General features: G+C 53.8%; 1 protein-coding gene across 1 annotated transcript in view; it reads left to right on the top strand.

Moving 5' to 3' along the window:
- Positions 1 to 5,150: 5,150 nt before the first annotated feature.
- The window catches only part of ST14 (ST14 transmembrane serine protease matriptase), a 41,558-nt gene continuing 27,921 nt past the window's right edge, over positions 5,151 to 18,787 (top strand). Inside the window, exon 1 of the mRNA XM_079762280.1 lies at positions 5,151 to 5,545. Coding sequence (XP_079618406.1) covers positions 5,465 to 5,545 — 81 coding nt within the window. The 5' untranslated portion in view covers positions 5,151 to 5,464. The remainder of the gene's footprint in view (positions 5,546 to 18,787) is intronic.

Below are 18,787 nucleotides of genomic sequence, written 5' to 3' on the forward strand. Positions count from 1 at the left end.
GAAGTTGGCCTCATAATATTTATTAACAACTCCGAACCCAAAAAACACTTAGAGAGAGGAACATCATTATGAGTAGTAAATGTAAATTTGTGGTCTTGCTCATTGAAAACACTTTTTGCCAACTTATTGGATGATAATTGTTTTGCCTTCATAACAGGGATGTTGAAAAACTTGTACGAGGACTAGAAATGTCAGTCTTGGTCACTCTTGTTCTATGCTTGCAATGTCACTATAATCCATCGCAGTGAATATAAGACCTTAGAAGAATTTTTAAAATACACAAGACATGTATTTTCATTATTCGATTAAAATTTAAGTTCATTTAACTAGCACTTGGCATTGAGCTCAAAATGTAAGCAAATGAGTCGGCACACTTTGATTTTAAAAAGCCCCTGCCGGCCCCTGTAGGCTGGTCAGCACCATGGGTCAGAGTGGGCGGGGCATAGCTACACATAGCAGATGGCAGAAGGGATGGACTGGGATGTGCTGATTAAGTGGCCGGCAAGGAGGATCAGAGAAAGGGAAGGTTTCAATGATGCTCTCAAGACAGAGCATCGAGGAAGTAGCCCAGGGAAATAGAATGCATTTCCCCAAAGGCTCCAAGGATACCCCCAGCTCAGAGCCCAGTGTGTGGACACCAGGGTGTCTTTTGAGCAGCCCTCCTATATTTGGAGGATTTCCATGTGGTAAGTCCTGCCTACCCAAGGCAGGAACCAGACCTCGGCTTAGCAGGCTGGTGGGTGAGCCAATGAGCCGCACTCACAGGAGACTTATTCAAGAGGGAACAAAGGTCAAAGGCCACTCTGGCTAGAGGCGTGAAGCCAGCCGTGGTAACATCACCGGTGCCCAGGTGATGAGCTGGAGGTGTCTCCCTGGGGCTGGAGAAGTGGGGGCTTCGGGAGCAGCACTGCGGTTGGAGTAGCTGGCGGGGATCCTGGCTGGGTCTCCTCCCCTCTTGCCTTTCTGGCCCTCTCAGAGATTCTATGAGCTTCCTACAAAGCTTTTAATAATTTCCTCTTTTTTTTTTTTTTTGCTCAAATTAGAGTATGCTGTTCGTGAGCTGGCAAGTTGACAAAAACTCCATTAAGGGCAAATTCACTGAGCTCTCATGAGAAAATTGTACCTGTTACTGTCAATTAATAAAGGGATAGGACTTTTAAAAAAAAAAGTGACGTGAGAACTAGGACTCTCGGTGTGGGGAATAGTAAATACAGACGCAAAATAGAATAAGTTGAGTCAATATTTGAACTGAAAGTATCAATATAAACGCGTTGTGTATTTTATCTCTAAAAAAATCCCTACATTAGTCCACCAAAAGCCCCAGAAACAATGGAAACAATGGATTGTCTTGAAATATCATTTTTCACTAAAAGACAGTAGGATGTCTTGAAGAACTGGCTAACGGCACGTCTGGGCAGGAAGTGTGCCAGACGAACCTGGCACATCTCACCAGAAAGCCCAGAAACAAACCAAGGGGGTAGGATTGGGCCCGAAGGACGCAGAGCGAGTGGAGGGGACTCCCACTGCCCACAGAGGAGACCGTTTGAACATCAAGGAGCATAGAAACGGCAATGGACCAAAACATACCAAACATGCAAAGATCCTGCGGGCCCCGGTGGCTCAGTGGTTGAGCGTTGACCTATGGACCAGGAGGTCGCGATTCGATTCGTGGTTTGATTCCTGGTCAGGGCACATGCCCGGGTTGTGGGCTTGATCCCCAGTGTGAAGCGTGCAGGAGGCAGCCAATCAATGATTCTCATCATTAATGTCTCTCTCTCTTCCTTTCCTCTCTGAAATCAATAAAAATATACATTTTTAAAAAGCATTTATTTCTCCCTAGCCGGTTTGGCTCGGTGAATAGAGCGTCGGCCTGCGGACTAAAGGATCCCAGGTTCAATTCCGGTCAAGGGCACATGCCCGTATTGTGGGCTCGATCCCCAGTGGGGGGGCGTGCTGGAGGCAGCCAATCAATGGTTCTCGCTCATCGATGTTTCTCTCCCTTTCCTCTCTGAAATCAATAAAAATATATTTTTTTAAAAAGTACTTAATTCACATGCCATAATGTTAGGAGGATGAAACCAAGTGGGTTTAGTGTCCATGGCCATGACACAGTGGCCCTGGGGGAAGGGTCTGGGATGCGCAGTAAATTCACTGCATGTGTATTGCGTCCAAATGACAGCGCCGAGTGCCTTCTCTGCAAGGCGTTCATTAGCCAAGAGCTGAAAGGCGACGCTCCAGGAACCTGGGAGACGATACGAGACACTCCTCTGGCTGCCGAACAGCAGGTTTCAGAGTCTTGAATGCCACTCACTTACGCTACTTTGAAACCAGCTACTTTCAATCACCCACATTCGCTGAAAGGTATTGTTGTGCCTTTGGTAACTACAGTACCGATGTACTACCTAGGAGGGACACAGGGGATTTTTGTCCCAATATGCAGAAACTCGTGTTTTATATCTTCCATTTAGCTCTGGAATGCTTTATATGAGGGAAGGCAGCAGGTCTATTTTCTATTATAAAACTGACATGAGTTATTATGCTAGTCGTCGTGCTGGGCTCCAGGGGCTCAACGAATGAGGAAGACATTGATGGGCCTGCAAAGAAAAGGTGGTCAATTCCATGATGGAGGTACAAGCAGACCTAGTTGTAGTTTGGAGGGAAGGGAAATCTCAAGGAGAAGACAGAGCATCAGTCGGGATGGGCTAGGCTTGCGGCAACGTTGAACAACCCTCAACTCTCAGGGGCTTAACTTCCCCAAAGCTTAATTCTTTTTTTTTTTTTTTCTTTAATGGTGCAGTCACCTTGGAAAATCATTTGACTTTTTTTACATATATATTTTATTGATTTTTTACAGAGAGGAAGGCAGAGGGATATAGAGTTAGAAACATCGATGAGAGAGAAACATCGATCAGCTGCCTCCTGCACACTCCCTACTGGGTATGTGCCCGCAACCAAGGTACATGCCCTTGACTGGGTTCGAACCTGGGACCCTTGAGTCCACAGGCCAACGCTCTATCCACGGAGCCAAACCGGTTAGGGCCCAAAGCTTAATTCTTATTCATGCCACATGTCTGGTGCACATCAGAGGGGGTCTCTGCACGTGGCAGCCGCTGAGGGTCACAGGACCACAGAGGTTTTATCTCACCCTGTGCTCCCCGGGGTGACTTTGCAAGGAGAAGGGGGTGGGGACTTGCTTCCTTAGGCTCCTACCTGGAAGTGGTGTGTGTCCCCTCGGGTGACATTTCCGTGGCCACAGCTAGCCTTATGGCCACACCTACCTTTGAAGGAGAAGGAGTGCAATGCTAGCCCGTGCCGGGAGAGGAGAGAGCTAGAAACTGTCAGTGAATACCACTGATGACTACCGACGACTACGATGCCTCCGTAGGTGACTTTGTCTCAATACGCCGAGGTGGGTGTGAGGGAGGAGGGCCTCCCAGTGAATGAGCAGCACTAGGGAGGGTGCACAGGTGGGAAAGCCTGGCTGAGAGGAGCCCCAAGGAATGCTGGGAAGCCAGGTTGCCGAGGAAGGCAGGTGGCGTTGTGAAAGCCAGGATGGGGAGGTTGGGCTGGATCCAGGAGCCACTGCAGCTTGTAAAGCTGTGGCTGAGGAAGAGGAACCTGATGGCTGTGTGTGCAAGAGATCAGAGGGCAGAGGCGGCAGACTGGAGGCAGATCACTCGCTTGGTACACAAATCCAGGCAAAGGGTGATGGGGGTGTACATAGGGATCTTCTAAGCGGGGAGGAAAGAAAGGGCTCTACATATCAGCTGCCTGAGAGAAAGGCTTGACCGGCGTTGGGACTAATGGATAGAAGATGTCAGGGGGAGCCCTGGCCGGTGTGGCTCAGTTGGTTGGGCATCATCCTGTGCACCAGGAGGTTGCCGGTTCGATTCCCAGTCAAGGGCACAAGCCTGGATTGCAGGCTCAAAACCAGAGGTGCAGGAGGCAGCTGCTCGATGTGGCCCTCTCACATCGATGTTTCTCTCGCCCTCTCCTTTCCTCTATCTCTAAAAATCACTAACTATTCTAAAAAAAAAAAAAAAAAAAAAAAGGTGTAAGGGGGAGGTGGAGATTCCAAGATGATCCCAAGGTTTTGAGCCTGGGAGAATGACAGTCACAACCAGAGAAAACCGTGGAAGATGGGCGAGTCTGGAAAGAAAGTCTGGGGCTTGAGGATTGCAAAGCAAGGATTTTATTTACTCTTGTTTCCCGGCACCTGGCGTGTGCTTAGCATGTAACACGAGCTCAATAGTATCTGTTGGCCCTAACCGGTTTGGCTCAGTGGATAGAGCGTCGTCCTGGGGACTAAAGGGTCCCAGGTTCGATTCCGGTCAAGGGCATGTACCTTGGTTGCGGGCACATCCCCAGTAGGGGGTGTGCAGGAGGCAGCTGATCGATGTTTCTCTCTCATCGATGTTTCCAACTCTCTATCCCTCTCCCTTGCTCTCTGTAAAAAAAAAAAATCAATAAAATATATATATAAAAAATAGTATCTGTTGACTGTGTAGTACCAGAACACAACTCCTCGATGCCAATGCTAGGAAGGTAGAGCCACCTACATAAAGCCCTAAGACAAGATGCCAAGAACGTGTAGAGAAAAAAGGGAGGAGGCTGAAGGGAGAACTTGGAAACCATGGGGCCAAAAAGTAGGACCAGAGCCCGGGGTAGGTGGGCATCTGCGGATGGGATCGTGTCAGAGGCTGCATATGGGTAAAGGATGCTGGGAACAGATAAGAGGGCATTTGGGTGAGCACCTCAGGACTCGGGTGACCCCCCACTCCCAGGGAGAGCTGGAAGCCGGCCAGCAAGGGCCTCTAACAATGAGAACCGGCTGCGGGGGAGGCTGGGCCGGGGCCGCCCGGTTTTTGTTGGGGTTTGGAGAGGTTGTAATTGAGACCCAGTCACGCCGCCAGGTGGAGACTGAAGTTGCCAGAGGGCGGGGGAGAAACCACGGCTGGCCTCCAGGAAGCGGGCGGAAGGGCCAGGGGAAAGGTCCCTTCTCCCCGGAGGGACGGCCCCCGCTGCTGGGGTTGGGTGCCGGCTACCACGTGCGGGGCGCAGTCCGTGCTAAGGGCCCCCACCCGTGCAGCCGCCGCCGCTCACTTCCCCGGCACCCGCGGGCCGGTGGCCTGATTTTCCCCTTTGCGGAGCCGGAGGGAGGCGGTTCCCGAGGCCGGAGGGAGGCGGCCCCGCGAAGAGGCGGCGGGTCCGGGAGAGGTGCAGGCGAGAGCGGCGGGAGGCGGGGCGGCCCGGGAGGCCACACCCTGAAACTACCTGCGCGGGACAGGAAGAGCCGGGGCAGACCCGCCCCGCACACCGCTGCTGGCCGGGCTCCCCGCCGCCTGCGCCCGCCGCCCCTCGCCTCCTGCGCCGCGCGCCCCGCGACCCACTGGACCCGGCGGCGATGGGAGCCAGCCGCCCGCGGGGACCACGCCTCTGAGACCCGCGAGCCGTCACCGGGACCATGAAGAGCAATCGGGGTCGCAAGGGCGGAGGGGGCGCCAAGGAGCTCGGCGCCGGACTCAAGTACAGCTCGCGGCCGGAGGTGGGCGAGGGGCACGGGCGGCGGGGAGCCGGGACCCCTCGGGGCCCGGGCGAGGGCGGCTGGCTTTGCGGGCGCCGTCCGGGCGGGGAGCGCCGGGTGCGGCGGCGGCAGCTGGACGGCCCGCACCTCTGCGGCGCTTTGTCTCGGCCCGGGGACCGCTCCACTGCCCTCTGTGGCCCGGGAGCTGGCCCGACAGGTGGAATTTCCTGTTCGGCGGGTGCCTGGCCACAGGACCTTTGCTACCTGTTCTGCTGCGCGCCAGCCACGGGGGAGGCGGGCAGGCGCAGGTGTTTGGAGATGCGGACTCTCCAAGGAAGAGAGGGACCATCTCGGTCCCTCCGGGGACTCCGCGCTGTCAGAGCCCCCCCCCCCCCCAGAGGAGCCAGGGGTGTGGGGGGGATGGGGGTGGGGGAGGCTTGGAGTGGGTGGTGTGGCCGGGAGAAGGGAGGTCTCCGGGGGTTTTGGGGGGGGGGGGGGTCATAGCCTTGCTTGGCCTCTTCGGGAATTTGTTTTTTCCTTACTGGTCAGGGGCATTGGGGGCCCTTTGCAGAGGGCATCCGGGCACCTGGGAGACTAGAGCCTTGGCTGTGGTGAGCTTGGAGCTAAGGACTCCACGGCGGGGCTTGTCTGGGCGTCTCCAAGGGAGGACAGAGCTTTGGGGAAGGATGGGAAAGGATGTGGGAACGTGTCTTGAGCCTTTAGGTGACAGGGAAGCTGGGAGCCCTTGTTTGGCAGGAAGAACAGTGGGAGACCGAGAGATCTCAGACGTGACGTTGAGGTCGCGCTGGGGTGGGTTGCTAGTTGCCTGAAGGGCACACCTAGGTAGCAGGACCCGCAGCCAGGCCCCCCCCCCCTCTGCCCAGCGGGGTCCCAGGTTTCCCGGCGGCCAGGTGAGCGCCAGCTTCAAAAGCCAGGCGGACCGGTGCCCCTGCGCCCGGGCGTCCTGTGCCCCTGCGCCCGGGCGTCCTGTGCCCCGCGCTGTGGCATTGCCCCACGCCGGGTCCGATGTCGGAGCTCCTAAAATCACTTCCTTTGCTCCAGCGGCATCCCGGCTTGGGCAGCCTGCAGAAGCCGAGAACCACAAACAGAACTGGTTTCTTCCCCTTTCCACTCCCCCTCCTTGTCCGAGCAAGCATGGGACTGGGCGGCCGAGCTGCTGGCTGCTCTCCGCCCGCTGGAGGCTCTTCTCCCGGATGGGTGCCCCTGTTTTCCTTCCTGTAATTGCCGTGTTTATGAGCCCTGGGTAATGGCCTCCCGGGGCTCCCGGTGAGGGCCTTGCCCATAGGTGTTTGTTATTTCAGGGCGGGATTTTCTCGGTGACTTCCCTTTCTGGGACTCTCTCCTGCGGACGCTGCGGGGAGCAGGGTCTTCCCTGAGCCTCCTCTGAGTCATCTCTGACCATGCACACCCCAGCCCCACCCCACGGGCCAGGCCTGGGGCTCCCCTCCACATTCTGTTCCGTGGAGCTCGTCCACTCGCCACCCACTGCGCCTTCCTCCCGCTTCCGATGAGCTGCTTCCCTCCTCATGGATCACTTTGTCTTCCTCCCCCCCCCCACCCCCTTCTGTGCCGGGCACCGAGGCAGGGAGGGCTCTAAAGGCAAGTCGGACGTGGCTGTTTCCCTTAAGGAGCTTACAGTCTTGAGCAGGCGTCCTCAAACTACAGCCCGCGGGCCACATGCGGGTGTTTTTGCTGTTGTTTTTTTACTTCAAAATAAGATATGTGCAGTGTGCATAGGAATTTGTTCATAGTTTTTTTTAAAACTATAGTCCGGCCCTCCAACGGTCTGAGGGACAGTGTTTAAAAAGTTTGAGGACCCCTGGTCTAGAGCGCCTTGGAGACACAATGTGCCCTGCAGGGAGTGGCCTGCTGTGCCCAAAGCCCATTCATTCCATTTCTCCAGGAAGTTCTCAGTATCCCTGCCCCCCTGCCCCCCCGCCCTGCCTCACCAGCAGTCCACTCCCTGGGCCACGGACCGTGTTTGGACAGTGTTCGCCGTCAGGCCTGCAGACTCTGCCTTCACCTGCTCCCTGACCAGGAGGAGCGGCTGCCGCCCTGGGCTTGTCCTCTGCCTCTGCAGAGCCTCGTTGGCCATGCCAGCCCCCGCCGGGCACTGTGCTGCTGGGGACGGTTCTACGTGGTGGCACTTGTGTCTGGCTGTGTGCCTCCCAAGGCTGCCGCTCCTGCCTCTGCCGCACCCCTGCCTGTTCCCGGGCAGCGGGAAGCGGCCGCTCGCTGCTCCGCACACTGAGTCTGGGGTTGTGGGAGCCCTGGTGCGGTAACAAGAACGGGGAGGCCCGTCTCACTCAGGGTCCGGCCTCTGTTGAATATTTGATGGTGGCCCTGAAGTCGCTTTGGCACCCATGGGTTCCTTCTCGGGGCTGCCCCACGTAAGACGCGGTGTGCCCTCGGCATAGGGAAGCCAGGGTTGGGAAATCAGACGTGGGGGCTAGGCGGTACCGCTCTGGCTCTTCAGAGAGGCATCTCTTTGTGAGTTGGCCCAACATTCACTCATCCACACAGCAGATCTCAATTAGGTGCCCACCGACGGAGCCTGGGCCAGGCGTGGGGCACCAGCACTGGGAAAGACCCAGTGACACGGGCCCTGCCTTCGGGGAGCACCCAGTGTAGGGTGGGGGGCAGGGGGTTAAATTCTGGGTGGTAAGAACGAGGTTCCGGAGAAAGCCCGGTGGGCACAGAAGCCGGGCAGCTGACCCAGGCTTGAGGGGCCAGGGTCGGTGAGTGGGGCGGAGGCCGTCGGGGATGTGGTGGCCGGAGCGACCGACACGGAGGCCAGACCTGGTGCCGCTGCTTTTCCTGCTCAGAGACGTTACCTGATCTCCGAGCCTCGGCTTCTGTGGCTGTGAAATGGGGGTGGCGTATATGTGCTAGGGTTGTTGCAAGGATTGGAAGGGATGCTTTACAAAATGAAAGCCATTTGTGAGTTGCAGCGCGGCATATAAATCATAGTTTGAATTTGTGAGTTGAAAAAGGACTCGAGACTAACAGTAGGGTGATGTGGAGTTAGGAGAAGGGAGGCACATAAAGAGGCTCACAATCAGGTTGTCTGGGGGGCTATGACCTCTGACCTGGGCACAGGGAGTCTCTCTGAGGAACTTGGGGGCACAGATTCCAGCGATGGAGACCCTCCTCCCAGGGTTCCACCTGTCAGTTCCCTCCCTTTACGCGGCTTCTGTGAACATGACCCTCTATAGAATGGAAACGTGTGCCAAGACCATGGCTCTGGCTGCTGGTCCCTTTCTCCTTCTTATTCCCCTCTGCCCCTCTCATCACCCAAAACAAAACTTTCAAACGCTTCCTTCTCTCTTGGGGCTCCCAGAGGCCCCTGTGCTGGAAGGTGTGTGAAAAGGGGGAGGGGCGGGCAGGGAAGGTGGTCAGCGGGACACTAAGATGGCCAAGCCGCCTGCCTTCTCCGGGGGGCTTTGTCCACCTTGGTCTGGGGAAGACCTTGGAATTCACGGCCCTCATTGAGGAGATGTGGACACGGAGGCCTAAGAGAAGACAGTCCTCCCTTGATAGCTGCCCACTCAGTGAGGGTGGGTCTGCCCTGAGCAGGCGCCGTGTCATCACAGCTTCCCCCCCAGGGTCCATGTATGGCCTCTCCCGCTGCTCCCCGGGAGCCGGGGGCGAGACTGTGTGCGCTGTGGCCTGTGGCCACTGTGGTCTTGGAGTTCCTCTGGAATCAGTTCCTTTTCTGGCCTGTAGTTCTGCCCAGGCTGTTGGCTCACGTCTCTCCTAAGGGAGAAAGCGTTCTTGGAAGAGGAAGGAGAGTGGGACGGAGCCCCCAAGACGCCCGTTGCTTCTGACACTGTGCACATGCTCCTGGGGTGTTTGGAGGACCAGTAATCGTTGCCAGCGTCTGTCGAGCCTCTGTCATGTATTACGCCTCTTAGTACTATTGTTATCACCCTTTTATAGGTGAGGAAAATGGGCCCAGAGCGAAAGAGTAGTGGGAGCGGGATTTGAACTCGGGTCGTCCGGCTCTGCTGTGTTTTGCTTGGACTGCTCTAGTGCAAGACAGGGCTGTCGGCCCAATGGGCTCAGGAAGGGATGGATTACCAAGAGTAAGGATTGATTTGATTTGGGTAAGAGACTGGATTTCTCTTCTTGGGATGTGCCTGCCGTGCCTGGGGCTTAGCAAAATGACAGTAGCATTTGCCTGGGAATGAGGATGGGAACGCCTGGCCTCCTCAGAGAATGCTCACCCTGGCTGGCCGTGGTGAGAGTGTCTGGGGTTTGCTCACAGCTTGTGGCCAATAGTTGCCCCTTTTTTGTTTGTTAAGAACTTTCCTAGAAGCAGGCCACCTACCAAAGATTCTGTCTTAGAATCTCATAGTTTCAGAATTTGCTTGTTCTCTCCAGACTTAGCAATAGAATCCTTAGAATCTTGGTGATGGTTGTCTGACTGGTCCAAATCTTGGCTCCTTTGTCTCTGAGATGGTGATGATGATGATGATGGTGGTGGTGAAAAGGAGAAGAATATGATGTCAGTCATTCTACCCCTCATTAAATATGCCCACTTAAATTCATTATCTCTCTTTATCCTCATAGCAACTGTGTGAGGGGAAAAAAAAAAGCCTAGTTCACAGATGAGAAGACTGAGGCTCAGAGAATTTGCATAATGGCCCAAAGGCAGAGGTAGGACGAGGATTCAAACCCAGATCTCTGAGACTTCAAAGCCTATGAGTTTACCCGCAATGCCATTATACAGTTGTATTCCAAAGACGATGGTGATTGATGCCTGTTCCCAGCCGCATCCTGGAACACACCATTAAGCCCTGAGGTGAGCACCAGGCGCCAACACAAGTCCACTAAACACCTCTCACACCACACTTGTCTGGTTTCCCCTTTTAATGAGTTACTCATGTGGTAGACCAGGAGTCCGGCTGGGGATGCGATTTCAACAAGGCTTTGAACAAAATGTTCCTTTACTCATTAACATGAATAAATGTCCTAATGGAAATTTTTAAATTAAAAATAATTTACCCCCTCAAGCCAGCAAATCCGGTTGCTTACATTTTTTTTATGCCTTTTTCCATTTCTTACCCGATATGTATGTTTTATCTAGTTTGTTGCTAGGCACACACCAATTTGTGTTCTGGGAAAAGCATTGTATCAGCCTCCTATCTGCTGGGCACGGTGGAGGGACTGGGGGCTGGAGAACCGTAAGGCCTGGTAGGCTTGTGTCTGATTGAAGAACTGTGCCAACAGGGTCCATTTATGGATCCAAGTCACCCTGGGCTGCTCCTAACTTCTTCCTGGGTTCTGCGACATTTCTTACTTAGTAGCAACTCCGATGAGGTCTTGGAGCATTTGCTTGATGGATGACACCCTCCTGGGGGGAAAGGCCATACCTTGGATGACTTAATTATGAGTCAGAAAGACATGGACAGCCTCTAGGATAGGTAACTGTGTCCATCTCTGTTAGGAGTAAGTCATGCTCTTACTGTCCCACCCTGACAACGGACACTAAAGCCACTTCCTTCCCCCTGTGGTGATGTGACGGTGCTGTGCTGTGAGCCAGGATGCTGAAGGCAGGAGGAGATCCGGACTGTAGAGCTGACGCCCAGCTCAGTAAAAGCCAGGCATGTAATGTGGCTCCCTAGAATCTAAAGTAAACCCCCTCATGTTTTTATTTGGTTGTAACTTTAAATTATTATTAAAAGGTTAATATGTACATATTTAAAGAGAATGTGGCTCAGATAAGTAGAAAGAATTTTAAACTGGGGAAACTACCCTAGAGGAGCATTTTATTAACTTGGTATTGCCTATCCTATGCATGTTTTCTGAAGGAAGTTGATTCCCCCCCCCCCCCCTTACTACAAAAGTTAAGGGTTTTTTGGTTTGTTTTTCTTTTTTTAGACAAGCAATACAGAAATATACAACATAGAAGGTGAACTTCTCTGAAATTCTCTCTTCCAGATTTTTAAAAATATATATATTTTTATTGATTTCAGAGAGGAAGGGAGAGGGAGAGAGAGATAGAAACATCAATGATGAGAGAGAATCATTGATTGGCTGCTTCCTGCACGCCCCACACTGGGGATTGAGCCCGCAACCCGAGCATGTGCCCTGACCGGGAATCGAACCGTGACCTCCTGGTTCATAGGTCGATGCTCAACCACTGAGCCCCACCGGCCGGGCTCTCTTCCAGATTTTATAATCTCTATAGTTTGTCTTATATTCTCCCACAGGTCTTCTATGCATATACAAACATGTACTTATTTGGATATTAATATATAGTACATGTGTACCTGATTCTTCTTCCCCAAATGGAATCATAATGTCATTCCTGTTCTGCAACTAAAGACATGGTCAAATAAAGTAATTCACACATTTATTAACTTTGATTGTAGAGCAGAGACAGCCTCTACCTGTCCCCAGTCTTAAGGAGCAGGTGGGTTACCTGAGACTGAGACTGGGATGGCGGTGTGACTTGGGTGCTAGGGAAACCTGGAGGAAGTCATCTCACTGAAACAGTGGGGGAGGGCCCTGCTTGGCAGCTTCTCCGAGGAGACACCTGAGGTGTTTAGAATGATAGGAAGGGCCTATGTGCTTTCTGACCTTTTCTTTTTCATTTAACATTGTATCTTGGACAGTTTTTCCACATATCACCTACTTTCATTTATTTTTAAATATATTTTGATTGATTCTAGAGAGAAAGGGAACGGGAGAGAGATAGAAACATCAGTGATGAGAGAGAATCATTGATCGGCTGCCTCCTGCACGCCCCACACTGGGGATGGAGCCCGCAACCTGGGCATGTGCCCTGACTGGGAATCGAACCATTCTCCTAGGTTGACGCTCTACCATTGAGCCATGCTGGCTGGGCTTACCTACTCTTTTAAAAACCATTTTTGATTGTTGCCTAAGTTTCCAACAAGTGGCTGTATCCTTGCTTATTCATTGTTTTATTTTGTGTGTGTGTGTGCTAATTGAATATGTTAATGGCAATAGCTGGATCAGGAGAAGGTGGGTAACTGATGACCTGCTCCCAGGGAGACCACGCTGGTCAGGCCTCATTTGGATTATGCTGTGGAGTGCTGGTTTCCAGGTCTTCATGGGAATATTGCTCGCTAATAGTACTGTGAGGTTGAACCAGATGGCCAGAGGCTTAGGAAACACTTTGATGTCTAGATGATTGAGCTGAGCGAGTTGAGCGAGAGGAGGAGCCGACTCAGCATGGGGACCTGGAAGTATTTTCGGGAGCTGCCTGAGCTGCAGGAGTTAGGCCGGCCCCATTGCCACACTCACGTGCCGGGCATTGTGATGCTGATTGCACCTAGGGGAGGAAGGATTTGTCCTGTTGGCAGCAAATGAAAATGCTGTTTCCCCCAGAAAGCATGGCCGTGGGGGGATGGGAGTGGGATGATGGCTACAAATTGTCCCAGCTCTAAGAACCCAAGTCCAAGGATATGGTTCTGCAGTTCTGCCCGGGCTCCTATCCTGTCACCTCCCTCCACCACAGGGTTCTGGGTTGTGACCTTGGACTTGGGTCCCCAGGCCCCCTCCCTTGTGGTGCTTTCTTTCCTGTTTGCGTATTCAGTTCTTTCACCCAAACAGCCACTTAGAGTGTGCTCCGACCTGCCTGGGAGCTATGCAGGAGGTGGGAGAGATGTTTTTTTTAATGCAGTCAGTGCCAGGAGGCACGTGGGCTTGGGGCTCTTGCACTGACTTCTGCAGATCCCGGGGTCACCAACACGGCTGTTCAAAAAGGTTAAACAGACGTCTCGTGGAATACTACTCAGCAGTAAAAAGGAACAAGCGACTGAAGCGTGCAGCGACTTGAGTCATGCTCCAGGGAATTTTGCTGCGTGAAAAAAGCCAGCAATCCCTACATTTACATACTGGATAATTCATTTCTATAACGGACAGCTTTAGGACTGGAGATAGGTTAGTGGGGAGGGGCCAGGAGGGAGGTGGGCATGGTCACACCCAGGCAGCAAGAGGGTCAGAATCTCCACTTTGCCGGTGGGTGGATACAAGAAACGACATCAGTGATAACAGCGTATGGAACTGAATACTGGCACACAGAGGAACGTGAGCAAAATGGGAAACGTGGCTAAGATCCATGGGTTACATTAATGTGGTGGTCGTGTAATATCGTTTCATAGTATGTGAGAATTGGGGGAACCTGGGCAGAGTGTCCGAGGGACCCCTTTTTGGTGTTATTTCTTACAAACTGCGCATGATTCTGTCATGATCTCAACAAAAATGTCAATAATTCAGAAAGCACTAGCCTGTGAAATCAAAATGTGGGCTCGGGCAAAAGGATGAGAAGAAGTTACACGGCGCTGCCTTTACTTCTTGTTCCTCTTGCTGGGTTTCTGGGGGGATCTGCCTGGCGGTCGCTGCAGGCAGGCGGGTGCTTCTGCTCCCTGTCTGGTGACGCGCTGGGGCAGGTGGGAAGGTCGGGGGCCGGGAAGAGGACCTCTGGCAAATGAGGACAGACCCAAGAGCCCAGGGCAGGGAAGGAGCAGCGGGGCGTTGGGGCAGAGGATGGAGGGTGAACTTGGAGGCTAGATGGAATTCTCTGGTGGAATTACAAAAGAGGATGTGTCCTGGGGGTAGCTTTTAACTGGGAGAGGAAGAGACTCGAAGAGACCAAATATGGGGGTGCTGTAAGCAGAACTAGGATGCGAGCTGAGCATTCTCTCCCCTTCCAGCGCCGACACAAGTTCGGAAAGTCCCCAGCTTGCTTTGGGTACACTCTCTACACCTGGCTGTGGAGAGAGACGTCTTTCAATCAATCAGTCAACCAATCAATTGCTAACGTTGGCAAGGTCAAGGGTAAAGGGCTGGGGAAAGATGCAGAACAAGTAGGAACCGGGGCACCCTGACCTCCCAGGGCTGCCTGGGATGCTCACCGTGGCAGTGGGGTATCACTGATGCCAAGTGGGTGGTGCAGGCCATAGGGGAGGCGCGGGCCCAGGAGAACGTACTGTGGATTGAGGTGGTCCGCAGAGGTTTCCCGCTGGGGCGTGGCCTTGGCTGTGTCCTCAAGGGCAGGCAGGTTTGGTAGGTGGTGAGAGGAGTCCTTCTGAGTGCGCAGGAGGGGACCAGCCTCCTGGTTTCATGCAGGATTGGGGGCCTCCTGGCTGGGGGCAGGGTGAGAGGTGGGGGCCGTCAGCACCCCTAGATCAGATGTGTAAACCGAGACCCGGAGCGTGCTCGGGCAGACTCCCTGGCTTTGCTGGGAAAATGGCCTCAGGTCCAAGAATGGGTGACAAGACCCCAAGGAGGGCTTTCTCTCCTCCCCCTCCCCTCCCCACCTCCTGCAGTCCCTGCTGGCCTCTGCGCAGGGGGGAGGAGGGGAGAGGAGAAGAGGGAGGGGAGACAACAGCAGGAGGAGGCCCTCTGGGTGCAGGGATGGTCTGGCCTTGGTTTGTGGCTCCCAGGGGCTTCCTGTATGAGGCCTCCAGGCAGACTTGTGCTTTTAAGGGTGTTTTTTTTTTGTGTGTTTTGTTTTGTTTGAATGTTTTAACTTGAACTCCAGCTGCTCCGCAAGACCAGAGGGAGGAAGGGGCCTTGCTTGGCTTTGGCCAGATGGATGGACGGTGGGTGGAGAAATCAAAACTGAAGGGAGACCGTAGGTAGGCCCTTGTCATTAGCATGAGTCAGGTAATTTGTTTTTACAACACCTCCACTTAGAAGGCTGCAAGGGGTTATTAACCCACTTTTTAGAGAGGAGAACGAGGCACAGTGGGGCCTATTTGCCCCAATGGCTCAGCGCTCCCAGGCCCCACACCTCATGTAGGTCCCACCCACCCCGATCCCTCAGAAGGGAAGGAAGGGACCTCCCCAGTCTGTGATCTGTCCCCTTTGGGGGTCGTGTTGCAGGCGTGTGTGGTCCCAGGACCCTGCTCTGTGGGCAGGGCCTGGGCAGTGCAGGGAGTTGAGGAAGGAGCCATGCTGGCTGGCAGGGGCCCAGCCCTGGGTTTCTTGCTGACACGGTGCCCGGTTGGCTGAGTCAGGCCCCCGCGACTTCGCTTCCTGCCCCGACCAGGTGTGCAGCTTTGTTTGATTTCTTTCCTTCCCTGGGAACTTAGCTGGGGGTCAGCGTTCTGTTCCCCTGGCTGGCTCGGGGGCCACGGAGCTCAGGTAATTCTGGGCTGCTGCTTCTGGTGGGAGGACAGTGACGGGTCAAAGGGCAAGTGTGAGAGGCTGGGCAACAAGAGGCAGCAGGTGCCGAAGTCCACCACCAGCTGACCCCACCTTGGCTGGGCGTAGTGTGTCCGAGGAACTCCGGTGGCCGCCTAGGAGACCAAGGGATGCCCAGAGCCGGTTGTGGGAGGGCCCCAGGCCTGGAAGCCAAGATCCACCCGGTCCAGCTGAAACTGAAACTGACCCGCTGGCGCCTCTCTCTGTGGTGGGACGTGGGCGCGCCCGGCCTACGCTTCTGGGAAACGAAGGCTGAGTTGCTGGGACTTGAAGTTCCTAAGAATAACCTGGCCCCGCTCCTCCTGGCTGCTGTGTCAGCCTCCGCACAGAGAGGGGCTTGGGAATGTGGATGCTGGAAGCACGTTGCTCGCTTCGCTTCATTTTTATTGTGACTTTGCGTGCCCAGGCCGGTCGGGAAACGCCGGGGTGGGACCATCCATGGGATCCCGAGACTCGGGCTTCTCCTGAGATCAGCTGTTGGGGCTGCTGGGTGGGCGGAGGATTCTGATGTGGTTCTTTTCTCTTCTCCTGGGTCCTTTCGGTCATCCTGTGATGATCAAACCGAGTGGCCTCTCAGCTGGTCACTGCGCTGGGCCGGGGCTACAACGGCGGCAGGATGGCTGAAGTCTTGCTCCTGGGAACCTGTGTATGGGCTGCTGCTCTCTGTCCACAGCTGCCCGAGGTGTCCTAGGTGTGGGGGGGTGACTTAAGTAGGGAGACATATTTGCCCCAGGAGGTCACGGTTCGATTCCCCGTCAGGGCACATGCCCGGATTGTGGGCTCGATCCCTGGTAGGGGGTGTGCGGGAGGGAGCCGATCAGTGATTCACTCATCATTGATGTTTCTGTTTCTCTCTGCCTCTCCCTTCCTCTCTGAAATCAATAAAAAAAAATATATTTTTAAAAAGTAGAGTGAGCCATCCTAAGTAGGGCCCCTCATAATCAGCCACTTAAAAAAGAGGCCTTGCTCCAGTGTCACCTTGGAATCTCCATGCTGTGCGGCCCTACTGTGCTCAGCATCGCCTGGGAAGACAAAGGCAGCGTTAGTTTTTGGAATTCGTTTCTTGCGCTGTCCGCTTAGGTGGCCCGTGTTTCTGGGGATTCTGGCCAGGATCTAACAGGGGACTGGCATCCCGGAGGGGATGTGAGAGTTATGCTGGCTTTGTATTTCTCCTTGTAGAGGCGGGCACGTGCCTTCGAGTGCCGCAGAACCCAGCACCTCCTCTCCTTGGAGAACCTTTGCAGATGCTCAGACGGTCCTTTCTTGCTTGAACAATCTCAGGGATATTGTGTGGCTCTAATGACCATAGTGACAGTGATGACATCATGGAGCTGAAATCCACCCCGTCAGGTGACGGGTGCACTGAGTCACCGGACCCATACGTGAACAGCACCTGCCACAAATCCACGGCAGAATCGGCAGTGGCGTGTGGAGCCAGCCACCCTGGTCTAGTCTCAGGTCTGAGCAACACACCTTTGTCTCCAGCCAGTGACATCACCCCTGCCCCTTGACCTTGGTCTCCAGCAGCAAAAGCAGGTTCCCAGTTGCCGTGTGATGGTCTTTCACGGTACCTCCCAGGACTCTGAGTGACCTTTTCTGTTTTTCAGGTTCATTCCCCTTCCCAGCAGGTCACACCCAACCTTAGCCAAAATGAGCAACGATCTTTAAAAAAACACACACCACCATCTGGCATGAAGATTTCTTTACTCCTCATCTGCTTACATGGGAATCTTGCATGGATTTTTGGATTGTTGTTGTTTTTAAATTTTATTTAATTTTTTTTTATTGATTTCAGAGAGGAAGGGAGAGGGGGAGAGAGAGAGAAACATCAATGATGAGAGAGAATCACTGATCCACTGCCTCCTGCTCACCCCCTACTGGAGATCGAGCCCGCAACCCAGGCATGTGCCCTTGACCGAGAATCGAACCGTGACCTCCTGGCTCCTAGGTCCACGCTCAACCACTAAGCCATGCCAGCCAGCCAGTTAATGTTATTTTTGCCATTTATAAATGTCAACACTCACCAGTTGCTTTTCTCTAGTGACACCCTCTGAACGACCGGTGACAAGTGTAGCTCTGGATTCACTGGTCCTAGAGCCAGTAGGAACATGGGCCCCAGAGGGTTGGGAGCTGGTGGCAGGCCTGCCAGCGTGTGCCTGGGACCCAGGAGACGGTCCCTCTGGCGTGGGAGGATTGCTTGGTTGACGTGGACACGGTTTTGTTTGCTTAGTATTTAGCTTTCAGCCCTGCTGAGTTTCTTACTCCATGGGAGTCCGGGACGACAAGGGTCTTTCTTCTGTCCAAAATAGCTTTTGTACATCCGTTTATTAGGACCACCACTGGCCTCGGGGAGGAGATGAGTCGCTTGCACTAGTGTGCTTAGAGCAACGGGAAATAGGATATTAAAGGGCTTCTGCATGCTCCTGGATTTCTGGACCATCCTCTCTAGCCCTCTAATAAGTTGGATGGCAATAAATAAATAAATAAGTAAATGAAATACTAAGTTGGATGGGAATGGCGATCATCTGACCCTGTCCCTGCAGCCTGCCCCTTGGGTCATCCCCCTTCATCCCTCCAGGTTCTTTTTTTTAAAATATATTTTATGCTTTTTTACAGAGAGGAAGGGAGAGGGATAGAGAGTTAGAAACATCGATGAGAGAGAAACATTGATCAGCTGCCTCCTGCACACTCCCTACTGGGGATGTGCCTGCAACCAAGGTACATGCCCTTGACCGGAATCGAACCTGGGACCCTTCAGTCCGCAGGCCGACGCTCTATCCGCTGAGCCAAACCGGTCAGGGCCCCTCCAGGTTCTTCACTCTTCATGTACCCCGAAGCTTTTCCCGCCCACCTGTCCTCCAGGAAATCATTCCTGGCTTCTTGTCTGAGCTGGCGTTGAGCCCTGCTGGGTGTCTGGGGCCTGTGGCTGGCCGGTGGCAATTGGCCTTTCTGTCTGTTTGTAGTAAGCACGCATCTGGCTTCACAGCGCTGGGTTTTGTGTGTACACCTGCCAATGTGTTTGCTTCTACGAAAGAGAGCAAGAAGAGGCAAAGCAGGCAC

This window comes from Cnephaeus nilssonii (assembly GCF_951640355.1).
Source record: "Cnephaeus nilssonii genome assembly, chromosome: 22".
NCBI lineage: Eukaryota > Metazoa > Chordata > Mammalia > Chiroptera > Vespertilionidae > Cnephaeus > Cnephaeus nilssonii.